The sequence below is a fragment of the Arvicola amphibius genome, chromosome 10 (assembly GCF_903992535.2).
Source record: "Arvicola amphibius chromosome 10, mArvAmp1.2, whole genome shotgun sequence".
NCBI lineage: Eukaryota > Metazoa > Chordata > Mammalia > Rodentia > Cricetidae > Arvicola > Arvicola amphibius.
This window is the reverse complement of record NC_052056.1, coordinates 45,573,837-45,589,476: the sequence shown is the minus strand read 5'-3', so window position 1 is coordinate 45,589,476 and position 15,640 is coordinate 45,573,837. Positions and strand designations below refer to the sequence as shown.

At 41.0% G+C, this 15,640-nt stretch overlaps 1 protein-coding gene across 2 annotated transcripts in view; it reads right to left on the bottom strand.

Annotated features, from left to right (window-relative positions):
• The window catches only part of Spice1 (spindle and centriole associated protein 1), a 46,665-nt gene extending 32,069 nt beyond the window's left edge, over positions 1–14,596 (bottom strand). The window contains exons 1-4 of one of the 2 annotated variants that reach the window (XM_038345532.1): positions 14,501–14,596; positions 7,022–7,117; positions 6,102–6,149; positions 4,392–4,535 (exon numbers count right to left, since the gene is read on the bottom strand). In XM_038345532.1, the coding sequence (XP_038201460.1) occupies positions 4,392–4,535; positions 6,102–6,149; positions 7,022–7,117 (288 nt within the window). In that variant the 5' untranslated portion in view covers positions 14,501–14,596. Of the gene's footprint in view, positions 1–4,391; positions 4,536–6,101; positions 6,150–7,021; positions 7,118–14,270; positions 14,342–14,500 lie in introns of those variants that run through there. The other variant, XM_038345531.1, reaches the window with a different exon arrangement.
• Positions 14,597–15,640: the final 1,044 nt, after the last annotated feature.

Sequence of the window (15,640 nt, the reverse complement as noted above, 5' to 3'; positions counted from 1 at the left end):
CCAGTTTCTGTCAGTTCTTTATTCTGACAGATAATGACTTAAAAACAAAATGTCATAAACTCTTTTTATTCCATTTGTTGTAGTATAATTTTTTGTAGTGGCATTTCATTTGTATTTTAATAAATAAAGCTTTCCTGAAGATCAGAAAAGTTAAAAAGCCACACTGGCCAGCCTTACAGACCAGGCAGCAACGACACACACCTTTAATCCCAGTAGCCACACTAGCTTGCCATAGAAACCGGGTATTAGTGGTGCACACCCTTAATCCCAGCCATAGAGAGGATTATATGGGAAGAGACAGCTCTCAGGCTCAATCTCATTCTGAGGTTTCCTGTAGGCAGGATCGCCATTTTTGGACTGAGGTTGAGGTAAGAGCTGTGGCTGGCTGCTTTGTTTTTCTGACCTTCAGGTTGAACCCCAATTTCTGTCTCTGAGTTTCTATTAGTCATGCTACAACTTTTCTAGTATGGTAACAACCATACTGTCCCATTGCATCATGGATTTGCCTATGGTCCTATCATATCCTTTAGATACAGACACCATAAACAGAAAAACTTAGTAACTAAAGCCAAAGATGTACATACTCTTTGACTCTTACTTTGCCTTTTTTTTATTCCCAATATTAGGGATTAAAGCCTGAAACATCTTAAGAGCTCTAATACTGAGCTAAAGCCCTTGACTGAGCACTCTGTCAATAATTCATCAACAAACAAGTCTGTACCCCAAACATCCTCAATATCCACTGCATTATTTATAATGGCAAACTAAGATGCAATCTGTGAGTGGCACACACTGCTACTCATCCCCAATATTGCCTTTAAAAGCACAACTCCTAAATTTTAGTCAAGGATACACTAATTTCCCACCCCTCTTTGACTATGGGAACAGCCATGCAATAATGTCTGGGGAACAAGACACAATTCCAGAATCTCAGGCTGGCACAAAGGGAGCAGCAGATACTGTCTACTCCCACTCACTGTTGAGCTGCACAGACCGAAGGATGCTTTACAGCCACTCTGTACTGAGTCACACTAAAGAACGCGGAGCCTCTCCCAGCTGCTGCTGAGTTCTCCCACAGGAGAACTACACCTGTGCTTTCTTAAATTACAGTATTTTGAGTCCTTTTCTTTCCAGAAGCTTAAACTGCACTCTAATGCACATCAGTGTACAAATAAAACAATCAATAGAAAAATTATGGCAAAACTATACCCCGCCTAGACTTTTTTTAAAACGATAAATTTATTTCTACTCATTGTCTTCTGAGATCTACTGACATATCAACAGAGATCTAAGCAACTCCTCGACCCAATAGGAGTGGCAGAAGGGTGTGCACACGCTGAAAACATATATATGCTAGCACTTCTTAGAATGTGATTACGATACAAATTACATTATTTTATGAACCAAAGTTCCATCTTTGGTGAAATATCTTTCAAGTCAATGCAACTAAGAGCTTTGTAAATATAACGTATATTAGACATAATATATAATGGATCAGCACAGCATGGCTACAACAGAAACTGACAAAGGCAGAAAGTAAAGGGAAAATCTTACTGATCATGTTGATACTGGCTATTAATTATGATCAGGTCTCAAGTAAAGCCACTGCTTTGCCCTCCTCCCCTAAGCCTCTGTCACATTTCTTGGAGTAGATTGTGTAGCCACAGATCACTGTAGTAGTCTTACTAAGTGAGATCCATTACTAAAAGGAAACATCTAAGTCTCATCAAAAGCTGTGGCTCTGATGCAGGAAACCATCCTGGGCAGCCAAGGAAACTGTCCACACCCAGCTACTCACTAAATTTGTATCTCTAAGCACTGAGTTCAGGTACAGTGTCTCCCTAGCCTCCTTACGAGCGTGTCAGCCATGATGATGTCTCATGTGCAGTGAGGATTGAGAATCTCCACACTACAGCTGGAGGAAGCAGCATTCTGAGCCCCTTACCCATCCTCTCAGTGCTCTTCTCTCCCCATGTCAGGAGTACTAGAGAGACGGCTCCATGGTTATCAGGGGCTAAGAGTGCTCATGGCTCTTGTTGAGGAAGCAGGCTGGAATCTCAACACTCACATGGTGACTTACAACTCTGTGACTCAGTTCCAGGGGGCCCAACACCCTCTTCTGACCTCCACTAACACCAGACACACAATCATACATGTTCCAGGGAGTCCAACACCCTCTTCTGACCTCCACTGGCACTAGACACACATGCATACATGTTCCAGGGAGTCTAACACCCTCTTCTGGCCTTCACTGTTAACAGACACACGTGCATACATGCAGGGAAATACTCATAGACAAAAAATGAAAATAGGGCTGGAGAGATGGCTCAGTGGTTAAGAGCCCTGACTGCTCTTCCAGAGGTCCCAAGTTCAATTCCCAGAAACCACATGGCTCACAACCATCCATAATGAGATCTAGTGCCCTCTTCTGGCCTGCAGGCATACATGTAGGCAGAACACTGTATACTAAATAAATAAAAATAAATCTTCAAAAAAGAAAAGGAAAAGGAAATTAAAACTAGAGAAAGAAAACCAAATTCCCGAGTTTGACCCCTCCTAAAGAGGCTGGCTGGTTTTCTGGGTCATATCTGTGGTTTGGGGGCCTTTCAATGAGAACTGGCGCACATCAGATGTGTGTGACTGGTCCAAGATCACAAGATGCAATGTCACATTCTCCAAACCACTGTTCCCTTTTCAAGTCATGGAAACATTTATTTGGGAGATACTGCTCTTCCTGATCCATAAGATTTCTGTAAGACAGTGGTCCTCAACCCTCCTGATACTGCAGTCCTTTAATATTGTTCTACTCCTCATGCTGTGGTGACCCCAACCATACAATTATTTTTGTTGCTACTTCATAATTGTAAATTTGCTACTGTTATAAAACATAATGTAAATATCGTGTTCTCCAATGCTCTTAGGTGACCCCTGTGAAAGCACAGTTGACCCAAAGGGACTGAGAACCACTGCTCTAAGGACTCTAAGGAATTTCTCAAAAGGCAGCCTGTGACTTAAAACCACCATGAAAAGTTATGCAGAAAGCACACACATAGCACATTCCTTCACTGTGACTTCAGTTCAAAAAAGAAAGAAAGGTCACTCTGCTATAGTTCCTTCTAACTTCCCAGTCTACCCACCCGACATATCTGATTACTTCTTCAAACACCCAGGCAGGCAAAAGGTTAAGCCAGAGGTAAATGGCTGATGACCTAGACCAACAGTCACACAAAATTAATTTTATTTCATTTTTGCTAGGTAACCCTACTATACTGCTGAACTGAGACATAATACACCAGTTTATGGAGCATTATTTGCCAAAGACTGTAGTAATCTCTTTTAAAGCATTATACCAGGGCTAGAGCAGAGCATTGGTTGCTCTTCCTGAGGACCTGGGTTCAATTTTCAGCACCCACATGGCAGCTCACAGCTGTCTGTGACTCCAGTTCTAGCAGATCTGATACCTTCTTCTGGCCTCCATAAGAACCAGGCATGCACATGATGCACAGACATACATGAAGGCAAAACATCATACATATAAATCTTTTCTTAAAAAAAATTAAAATTCATAGCACAGCCAAGTATTTTGTTGTTGTTTTGGTTTTGGTTTTTGAGACAGAATTTCTCTGTGTAACTGCCCTGGCTGTCCTGGAACTCACTCGGTAGACCAGGCTATCCTCAAACTCAGAGATCTTCCTGTGCCTTCCAAGTGCTATTAAAGACATGCACCCATCACTGCCTGTCAACACAGCCAAGATTTTAAAGATTAAAAAAATCAAGTTAATGTCGGAAAAATGAAGCTACAAAGTTTATAAAAACAAATGAACAGAACTGAAAAATGCTCTATTAAATTAGGTAACCCAGACCCAGATAAATGAGCCCTGCATGTCTCTCTCATTGCTTCTAATTGTTAAGTATGGGAGTAAGTGTGAATGGAGGCTATAAAACTGGAAAAAATGTGAGAAGAATACATGTGATATGAAAACGAAAGGGGAATGCTGGAGGTAGAAGATTCGGTGGGACAGGAGGAACGGGAAATGGGGGAGGTGGGGTGGGAGTCAACAATCCACAACTGAGTAAATATGACAACAGCGGAAGAAACATGCTATTTTGTAAGCTAGTTTTTGAAAGGAAGAAGGAGAAATGGGGAAACCGAAAAATTCCAAGCCAAGAAGTTATACAATCTAAGGCTACAGAGCTAATGAGTTGTGGAGAGAACATTTAAGGCAGCAAACTAGACTCCACCCACCCTGCTGCTCTCTGCACTAGACTCCACCCACCCTGCTGTTTTCTGCAAAGTCCCCAAGGAGCTCACTGTTAAAGGCTGCAGTAAGTACTAGAGTCTCTCATGAAGTCAACCCAAGAACTCTAAAGACAATGAATTTTTACACTACCTCCTTCATGATAGATAATCTTCTTTTTTCAAAATTTGAAGCTTCTGGTTTCTGTTTCTTCCATTTTCTCTTCAAAGCTTTTTCTTGAAGTTCCCAGTGCACCAATGCTCTATTCTTTGACTTATGTATCTCATGACGGCGTACCTATACAGAAGGAAAAACTGTGAAAAATGTTTTCAGTAACAAAGAAGTTGGCTGCTCCTATGTAAGACCACTTACACTAGTTTAGACTTCTTATTCCTCACAGGTTCAACGTGTGTGCGTGCGTGCATGTGTGTACATTCATGGCTAAAACTTTGATAGTCTTCAAAAATGATCTAAAAGAGAAATATCTAGAACTTGGAGGTCTAACCTAAAGCCACACAAAAATATTAACTTCTACTTCAGGTATAGACTACCAATCTTCAATTCGCAAGTTAAAACTCATTCAACAAGTGCTACAACATCAATTCGTGTTCAGTGCAGACACTTTACACATGATATAAAGGGTACCAAATCCAGCACAGCCATCTTTGGCAAAGCACACCCCTTTCATGATAACTGCATCACTTCCAAGTCAAGGATGCACTGTTTGTATAGCTCTGAAGGGGCTTCATGTAGAAGTGAGGTCACAAATGATGCAGTTATCCAGGGAAGGAAAGTTCCTGAGGCAGAGGAGATAGGAACCAGAGCTCCTAAATAGTTGGAAGGGAAGAATCCATAGAGGTGACTGAGGAATAAAGTAGACATTTACCTTTACAAGTATTCTAGTGCTCAGAACTGTAAATATGAACAAAACCTGGGTCATCTAATGAAGTTTTAATCATGCTAACATGCAACTACCCAAAAGATTAGCAATCAAGAATGCAAATCAGAATCATGATGAGACAGTACTTTATACCCATGAGGGGAATTAAAATATAAACTGAAAGTTCCACACAGTCTGGTGGGATTTAAATCATATAAGCACTTCGGAAAACAATTAAGCAGTTATTCATAAAGTCCAATATGAAGATGCAAGACCTAGTCATTCTATTCCAGATATACACAACCGCCTGCATGTGCATATATTCACAGAGACTTGTACATGAACATTCACAATGGTATTACTCGTAATAGATGAGAGGCATAAACCAGATGTACAACTGACTAACAGATAAATCAAATCTGGAATCTCCATTCAATGCAATCCTATTTCACAACAGGAAGGGATGAAGTAGAGATACATACTATAACATGGATGGATCTTTAAAATATGCTAGAAAAAGAGGCTACACATAAGAGCCCACATACTGCATTCTGTTGGTAAGAAAAGTCAAGGCTAGGCAAATCTAGACAGACAGAGAGTATATTAGTCACTGCCATGGAGAGACTAGCCAGGGTTACCCAGTACAGGCCTGCCTTGAAAGTAACAATAAGAGCAATGATAAAATGCTGCAGATATTTCTTGACAGAGAAGACAAACAGACCTACAGGTCAATTCTAGGTAAGTGATAAGACTGTAAACCAAAAATGTTTAGTAAGATTCTAACAGTAGCTAATAAGCCTCAGTAAAATCAGAAATTTCTTAAGATAGACTTTTAGGTTTTACACAGATGTGAACAGATTAAATAAAGCTAATCAACTTCTAATCAACTTCCAGAAGGGGCGGTGGTCTCTGTTCTTCTGAAGGCTAGACACCAGACACCAACTAAAACATAGAGTCCAGGACTTTTTCAGAGTTAAACTTACCAGATCTTCAGGAGTTGCCCGGTGAACTGTTAGATCATTTACAGTATTCTTTAAAAATAAAAAAAAGAGCTTTTAAAATGTAAAATGTTTCCTTATAAGTTATTAATAGTTACTGAGTTTTAGTAGCTGAAAATTGATTCAAAGTCCCAAGACCAAAAGCCTTTTTTTAGGAACCAATATTGTTACTATAACATTAAAACAGATTACTTTTAAATATCTTCTAGAAAATAACCTATTTTTAAGTGTTAAATAAATAAAGCACTCTCTTGTTTTAGAATAAGAACTAAAATGGAGCCGGGCAGTGGTGGCACACGCCTTTAATCCCAGCACTCGGGAGGCAGAGGCAGGTGGATCTCTGTGAGTTCGAGACCAGCCTGGTCTACAAGAGCTAGCTCCAGGACAGGCTCTAAAGCTGCAGAGAAACCCTGTCTTGAAAAACCAAAAAAAAAAAAAAAAAAAAAAAAAAAAAAAAAAAAAAAAAAAAAAAAAAAAAAAAAAAAGAACTAAAATGGAACAGAATATATTCAAAACAAGTCAACTTAACTGAAGCTATAATGCCCACACACTAGGATCCCTCGAGGCAACCTAGAAAGTGTGGTGACTGCAACAAGCTGCAGAGGGACCTTTTCCAAAGACACAGTTTCTATCTCACTAAAACTCTAATTCTTGGAAGGAACTAGAAGTTACTGCCCTTAGTATATGTACTCTTAAGGCGGTGCAAATATCCTGCTCTTCCTTCCAAGATCAAACACATGTCTAGAAACCCCCTGAGCCTACTACAGCTGCGCTCCATCACACCACATGCCAGAGCCACGGCGTCCATCCCCAGAAGACCTTACTCACTGTCCCGAGACTTACACCGCATGCCAGAGCCATGGCGTCCATCCCCAGAAGCCCTTACTCACTGTCCCAAGACTTACATCCCATTCTTGCCTCGCTGCAGCTTTCTTCTTTACTTTCAGAGTTTTTCTTCCAACTCCCCGTGGACCAAAGCGATTCACTCTGATCAATGACATCTAGGAATAGTAATTTTTTTAAATACAAATATTTATGCATCATAGAGAAAGGGACACCTAGGGCAAACAAAATCACTCTCAAAGTAACAAGAATTTAATCATGATGAAAGGAATAAGCTATCAAAATATTTGGTTTTCTCATTTTACAATTAATAGTAAAGTCAAAGCAAAAATCACAATAAAAAGGTCTTAAATAACAAAACTTGTTTCTTAATAAAGAACTTTAGATATATAGAAATTATGACCTAAAATAGAAAACTTAGATGGTTGTATCTGTCATCAGATACAACATTCACAATTAAAAGAAAAACGCCAGGAACTGGGCAACATGAGGAAGGAAAGTGCAGTTGTAAGCATGCTAACGCTCATCCCTACCAGGCACACTCATGCTCACTTCGGAGGAGTACATCCTTAGAGTCTGATTCCACCTCTAACAAACCTTCACACAGCACCCAATGCAAGCGATTTCGTAAATCACCAGCATTAGCCTGACAATCAAAATCGCCATGTGGGACTAAACATCATGAAAAGTTAGGAAAAGACTCACAGTCCACAGTCCTTGAAAACCAAGGTTTTTACAATCAATACATATAACTGTGAAAACAAAACAAAAACAAGCATGACTTCTATTTCACATCCTCTTTACCACTGTGGCAATGCAATATGAAAATATCTTACATTCTAAGAGACTGAAACTTTTACTGGACCTCATAACAAAAGTGAAAGTCACTTAAAGATTGCTATCTTAGGGTGCACTTACCCTGTCTGTTTAATCTGTCTTTAAGAGAACAATGGAATGTCAACCTTAATTGTCTTGGATTTCCCATGTAACCCCTTTTGCAGCCTAAGCTAATGGGAGAGCTATGATCACAAATTATGTACTCTTCATGCCCCTGACCCAGAACAATGAATGTGTACCCTCTGCTGAAAGCATCAAATACTGAGGTTGAAAGCAACCTTCGGAAATGGTAAACAATGGTGTTTGCAACAGTTTCTTACCTGGGTCAGTTCTGATCACTGGGAGCCAGTGATGTAAACCCTTGTAAAAATCTATGTTAAAGATTTCTATAAAGTACCCCATTCTTTCCCCATGTGATACTTTCTGTATTGTTTAGTAAATACAAAACAAAGCCTTCTATTAAAGATAGACACACAGACATACAGACAGATGCAAATGAGTACACAAGAAACACTCACAATCACACACATACATATACACCAAAAACACAAACACAGGGACAGACTTACGAGACAGCCTTCAGGCAGGCACAAATTCACTCATTCAACAGACAGAGGACAGAAGATACAGAGAGCATGAGTAGAGAATTCAAATTTGGCCTTTGCTCTCAGTTAAATGATAAGGGGTAAGAAATGCTTTTCTCTCCTTAATGTGACTCAATCAATCACTAATGTATATAATCCTAACCTACCAAAATAACTACATAACTTTCTGGCTGATCCCATTTCCTACAGTGTTTATTATCACCCCTTCCCCCACTTGCTATAATGGAGACGAGACAGACACGAGGCCTAGCATATGCTAGGCAAGTGTTCTGCCCTTAAGCTCCACTGCCTTCCCCTTTCATTAAGTACTTTTAATAAAATAATCTGCTATACAAAAGACACCTAAACTCCAGTGCTTCTCTACAATAATCTTGCTAGCTCTCTGTATTGTTTTTCTCTTATTACATTTACTCTTTAAACATGTGTCTAATTTCAGAGCTTACAATCCAGCAAAGGAGGTAAGTCACAAACGATTAGAAAACAGCAAGTTATTTTGTCTTTTTCTGTGGTACTGAGCTGATTGATGCCAGATGTAACATATACCAGACAAGTTCCCTTACACTGAGCTCTATTCCCAGTTCAACAATCAGGACTTGTTTTCCCATGATTAGGCCCTTTTTATTTTCCTATTTTTATTTCAAGTTTTATTAACACATACACACATATACATATATAATGATTTGTGTAACATTTTCATTCATGTACATAATGTATTTGATTCTATCACTTCCCAACTGCCCTCTCTTCTCCCCCTCCAACTGGTCCAATCCCTCTTTACAAATAACCTCCCTTCTACTTTCACGTTTTTTTCTTTAAATCTAGAAAGAAAACATATAATATTTATCTTTCTGTATCTATATTTAACATAATTTCTAGTTCTATTTCCCTGCACATATAATTTGATTACATTCTTTTTGTGGCTGAATAACACTCCCTCGCATATATCTTTATCCAATTATCTGTTGATGGGCATCTAGGTAGACCCCATAAGTTTACTACTGAGAACAGTGTCACGATAAACATGGATGCACAGGTATGCTATGGTATCCTTACTTTTGGTATATACCCAAGAGAGGTACAGCTGGATCACAAGATTGAAGAACTTCCATATTGGTTGCACTAATTACATTCCCAACAACCACATATATGGGCTCTTCTCCAGCTCCCAGTGTCCTCACTATTATTTGTTGTTGTTTTCTTGATGACATAGCCATTCTGGTGAGACAGAATCTCAATGTAACTTTGATTTGCATTTCACTGATGGCTGAAGATACTGAACATTTTTTTTAAAAGAACTGTGTGTGTGTGTGTGTGTGTGTGTGTGTATGTGTGTGTGTGTGTGTGAGAGAGAGAGAGAGAGAGAGAAGAGAGAGAGAGAGACAGAGACAGAGAGAGGGAGGGAGGGAGGGAGAGAGAGAAAGAGAGAGAATGCCAGACGTGCATGGGTGCACACAGAGGCCAGAGAGGGTGTCAGACTTGCTAAAGCTGGAGTTATGGGTGATCATGAACCACCCCACATGGATGCTAGGAACCAAACGCAGTACTCTAGAAGAACAGTACACAGGTCTTAATGACTGAACCATCTCTCTAGTTCCTGAACATTATTCTCATGTATTTTTGGTCATGGGTACTTGTTTTGAAAACTGTCTGTTCAGTTCATTTGACCGACAATTAGTCAATGTCTTCTTTTGGTGATTAGATTTTTGAAGTTTTACATTTCTGGGTATCAATCCCTTGTTAAATAACTGAAATACACTAGGGAAACAGACTTCTACTGTAAGCTGTTCTTCACTCTGAGTTCCAACTGTGCAGCTTTTTAATGGGTACAGCATCATTTTTCAATTCCTTTACTGCAGTATTATTGCCCTCTGGGGGAGAGGAAGGAGCACATGACACAGTACATGTATGAGGCCCAAGAACAACTTGAAGGAGTTGGCTTCCTCCTTCCTCCGCATGGGCCTCAGGGATAAACTCAGGTGTTAGGTTTGGCTCTAACCCACTGAACCCCTCATCAGCCCACACTGATCAACAGCCTTATACAGAAAGACTTTGCCTGTGCCCATATCCTGTTTCCCTGGTTTCCTCGAGGAGGTTCGTGTCTTTCATTAAGGTCTCTGATCAATTTTGGATTGAAGTTTTACAAACTGAAAAGAAAGGGATATGGTTTCAGTCTTGTACTTATGAGCACAATCTTCTCAACGCCATCTGTCACCAACAATTAAGTTTTATGATGGTGATGGCAATAACAGCGGCAGTGGAGGTAATGAGAGCATCAGTAAGACAGTCTGAGTACTTGCTATAGGCTGGCTACTATTCTAAGCTCTTTCGCATCTTAGTTTCTTTAATACAAGGGGCTCAGCCGGGCAGTAGTGGCACACACCTTTAATCCCAGCACTCAGGAGGCAGAGGCAGGTGGATCTCGGTGAGTTCAAGACCAGTTTGGTCTAGAGTTAGTTCCAGGACAACCAGGGATACACAAAGGAAACCCCATCTCAAAACAACAACAAAACAAACAAAAACCAAGAACTCCATAAAGTAATTAATATTATGATTAATTTTAAAGATGAGAAAACTAAGGGGCCAAGAGTTAACCAACTGTGACGTTCACTTGTAATAGACATAACCAACACTTAACAAGACATGGAACAGGCAAAAGTCTAAATGGACCACTACAATTACAGTTATTTTCCATAAAAGGAGTCAAAATAATTTAATTCAATGATTATTGTTTTCATTACTTCTGTGAAAAAAATCAGTTTCCTACCTCATATAGGGTATAAAAGTTAGCTTAAAACTAGCCATATTAAGCCGGGCAGTGGTGGCGCACGCCTTTAATCCCAGCACTCGGGAGGCAGAGGCAGGCGGATCTCTGTGAGTTCAAGACCAGCCTGGTCTACAAGAGCTAGCTCCAGGACAGGCTCTAAAGCTGCAGAGAAACCCTGTCTCGAAAAACAAAACAAACAAACAAACAAAAAAACCCTAGCCGTATTAAAATGTTAGAGCTAAACCTACAGAACTCTTAGAAGAAAACCTGAGTATAAATAGCTGTGAACCTCGGTCAAGCAACAGTTTCTGGAGTAAAACCAAGATGTGGGGAGGATGGCGTGGTTTACCAAATTTTTAAAGACTACTCAAAGGTACAATCAAGAAAATGAAAAGATAACTAATGAGTGGCAAAGGTATTTGCAAATCATTTACCTTGTATCTAGACTATACAAAGAAACTTCATAACAGGACTACTCAAACAACCCAATTTAAAGCGAACATAGGTCTTGAATAGACATCTTCAACTAAGATACTAGATGGTCAATAAACACATAAGAAGTTCATCAAGATAGGGGCTGGTGGGATGACTCAACGGTTAAGAATACCTGCTGCTCTTTCAGAGAATCACAGTTCGATTCCCACCACGTACATGATGGCTCACAACCACTTGTAATTCCAGTTCCAGGGATCTAACACCATCTTTTGACCTCCAAAGGCACCAGGTGGCATGTGGTGAACATACAGACATGCAGGCTAAACATTCACACGCAAAGTAAAAGGACCTTTTTCATAAAATGATCAACATAATTAAATATGAGTCAAAAATCACTCTAGGGTGATTTTTTTTTTAAAAAAAGGACCAGACCAGTACTGACTATGGAGAAAGTGGAATCTTCATGTATTTGTTGATTGGAACATAAATTTATATAGGCATTTTGGAAGACCAGTGGGAAATTATTCAGAAATTTAAACCACATGACTTAGCAATTCTCCCACCTACATACTCAAGGGAATTAAAAACATTAGTTCACAGAAAAATTTGAAAATGAATGTCCATAACAATATATTTTATAGACAAAAGCGGAAATATTTCAAAATACCCATTAACCGATCAGTGTATAAATGTGACATAGCTATACAATGGGATATTGTTTAGCAATAAGGAATAAAGTACTGATGTATGCTACAATGTGGATGAAGTTTGAATATATTAACTATGAGAAAACTAAGCACAAAAGCCACATATCACACGATACCATTTAATCTAGTATAGACTAAGCACATACAGAAATATCAAGTACACTGGCTGCCTGGAAGAAGACAGGCGTAGAGTTTGTTTTTCTCCTGGGATGGGAGGAGAGATGAAATGTTCCGGGATTCGCTGATGATGGCTGTACAACTGTAAATGTACTTACGTAAAGGATGGGTTTTATGGCACATGAATTATATCTCAAAGCTGTTGTTTTCTAAAGGAGGAAGAGGTAGGCAATCCCCAAACAGGCTAATTATATTACCAAATCAGCACATTCTAGATTCAAGGAAAAGACCCTACTTCAAGGTAAAGAAAAAGTGACAAAGACACCCGACTGATATCAAACTCACTCTCTCTCTCTCTCTCTCTCTCTCTCTCTCTCTCTCTCTCTCTCTCTCTCTCTCTCACACACACACACACACACACACGCACATACACATTTGCAAAAAGAAAAAGTTCAATGTAAAAAAGTGATCTATAGAACTGCATGCACAACCTCAGTGATGTTAACACGTGCAGCATGAAGAGCCACACCACTAACCCCACAGCTCCAGGAGGCACACACTGGCTTAAAGACAACATGGTACAGTGGCTAAGAGTAGAGCCTGGAAGCAGACTGTCTAGATTCGCCCATGAGCTTTATCACTGACTCTAAAATGAAACTGATTAAATATGTGAGCAGCTTGGAAACCCCCGCCTGACACATACTAAGTCTCATTTAAGTGTTGATGACATCCGTGACACTTTTGAATTCTCTCACATGACTTGAATAACACTTAGCGAATGTAACAGCATTGTTCAAAGTGACACAAATAATAACGAAGAGAGCAAAAAACTGTCACAGAGAGTGTGACTGACTATAAAGAACATGCTAGGAAACCACTAAAAAGGGATTAGCTCTGCTTGGCTCAAAACATGCAATTCTTTAAAAGGGAGGAAATTTTTATTTCAAATTATATTTAAAACATTACAGTTATTCACAAGCTAATGCTATCCACTCCGCTCCATCTCAACTAGGAACAGTTTTGTTATTAAATTCCTTAAGGTTTCTTTTTCCCTCATTCATCCACTGCATTCATCAAATAACTTAAGAGTACTTGCTAAGAGCCAGGCATCGATAAAACAAGAGAAACAGTCACAGAGGTGGGATTCTCAAAGGACCATAACTAAACCACTTGTTAAAAATAGAAAAAGCAAGTATAGATAGCTGATTCTTTATGTCAACGAAGTACCTAGTACACGTGATGAAAAGCTACCTCCTCTCCTCAATTCCCTCCACAAAGTCGAGGCTGAAGATACAGCATGAATAAGAGGAGCGGAAAGAAAATGTTCTGTGCAAGGGGGGAAGACCATTTTCAGAACTGTGTTCATTCTCAACAGCAACGTCTTTAAAGGGAGGCAAGCTCGAGAAAAGTCAAGAAGGCCGAGGGCCACAGCAATGTGTGCGCTATACTAAAGATCACGGGAAGCCCTTCCGGGCTTTGGGGGAGCGAGGGGGGTGGAATTCTACCAGATTCACCTTAAGTGGTATGAAAAATTGGGAGGGCAACCAGAACACTGTCCCTGCCATCAATTTTACCCAGCTACGGGGAGACAGATCATCTCATTTTCCTTCCTCCTAAGATCTTAATGGAGCCCACTCTTTAGGGCCCTCCCACACGAAAGCGAAGCTCTGATCTCACACAACGCCAAGCGCCCTTTGGAGCAACTTCAGACCTCCAAATCCCAAGCCTGCCCCAAACTCTCCAGCGGCCCTTTCTTCGAAACCCAGTCCTAACCGCTGTGCTGAAAGGACACGCCCTGTCCCAACACCCCGAGTACTCCGCCACGCCCTGGCAGGACTATAAACACCTGGAACACCGGACAGCCTCCGGGTTTTGCCGCCTGCGGGGCGCCCGAACGATCGCGCGTGCGCATTGAAGGGCGCCCCCGCAGAGGGAGCACCGGGCCCGCCCCGGAAACGCGCTCCGGCTCTGCGAGGAGAGCAGCCTCCGGCGCTGAGTGCCCGGAAGACGGAGGCGCCGGCCGCTTCCCCTCGCCTTGCGCGCGGACGTGAGGCCTGCCCCCTTCACCCAACCTGCCTTGCCACTGGCCGACGGCTGCCTCCACCCCGACTAAAACTTCAGCCTCCTGAACCGCAGAGCCCGCCACAGGGGAAGGCGGAAAGTGGCTTCCGGAATGTTGCCAGGGTTACCAGAGCCCCGCCCCCACGCCGTTGCGTATATCCGGCGAGCCCCTCGGAGGCGTTCCAGAGCCCGTGCCTGTGGCTGGCTGGGACGGTGTTTTAGCTTGTCCTGCCTCCGTCCGGGGCGGGTCTACATAGCGCACTTACTTGTTTTCACTTTTGTTCGTTTACTTAAAAATATTTCTTATCATCTACCTGTGTGCCAGACACGCTGGGTTCACTAGGAACTAAGAACAGGCCCGGCCCTCCGGAAGTTTATAGCACCGTCGCAGAAAGCTATTGACGACAGAAACGGTTACGGTGAAAACACTGGCAAATGCTAAGAAAGAGCCGCACAAATTAGATAATGCCCTTACAGGAATATTTTAATTTCTCAGAAAAGCTGAAATTCAAGGAGGAGTAGATCATCAAAGGAGAAAGAGCATTTCTACCGAGGAAATTAGCTCCGCAAGGATGTATGTCAAATTGCAACGAATGCTTAAGAAGTTGCGAAGAGTGGTTGTGCTTGGCGGACTGGAGCCAGGATGCGTATAACTTCGCTGATTGTGTTAAGGACTTTACAATGAACTTATTCTTGGTAACTTCCTTTGTAGCCCCTGACTTTTCATGGTTAAGAAAAAGCTACACATGGATCAATAGGTGTGTATATTCAGTCATCTAGGTGCAAGGAACCGCCCTCTGAGACTCCAAACTCTTGTTTTGATGTGGATGTGTTAGTCAACATAACCATCCCTTCCTCTCCAAATTTTAGGTAGGCACCTATTGATTGAACATTTTGTTACAGGTCCCTGCTTCATTAATTCTCTCACTCCCCTAGGTGACAGTGGTATACTTTCTTATTTATCTCCTCTATCCTCATAGCAGCCTATGGTCTTGCTTCTTATTTCATTGGTAATTTTAAGAAAATTTCCAGGCGGATCTCCGTGAGTTCAAGGCCAGCCTGATCTACAAGAGCTAGTTCCAGGATAGCTAGGACTGTTGCACAGAGAAACCCTGTCTCAAAAAAATAAAAAGAGAAAGAGAGAAGGAGGAGTAG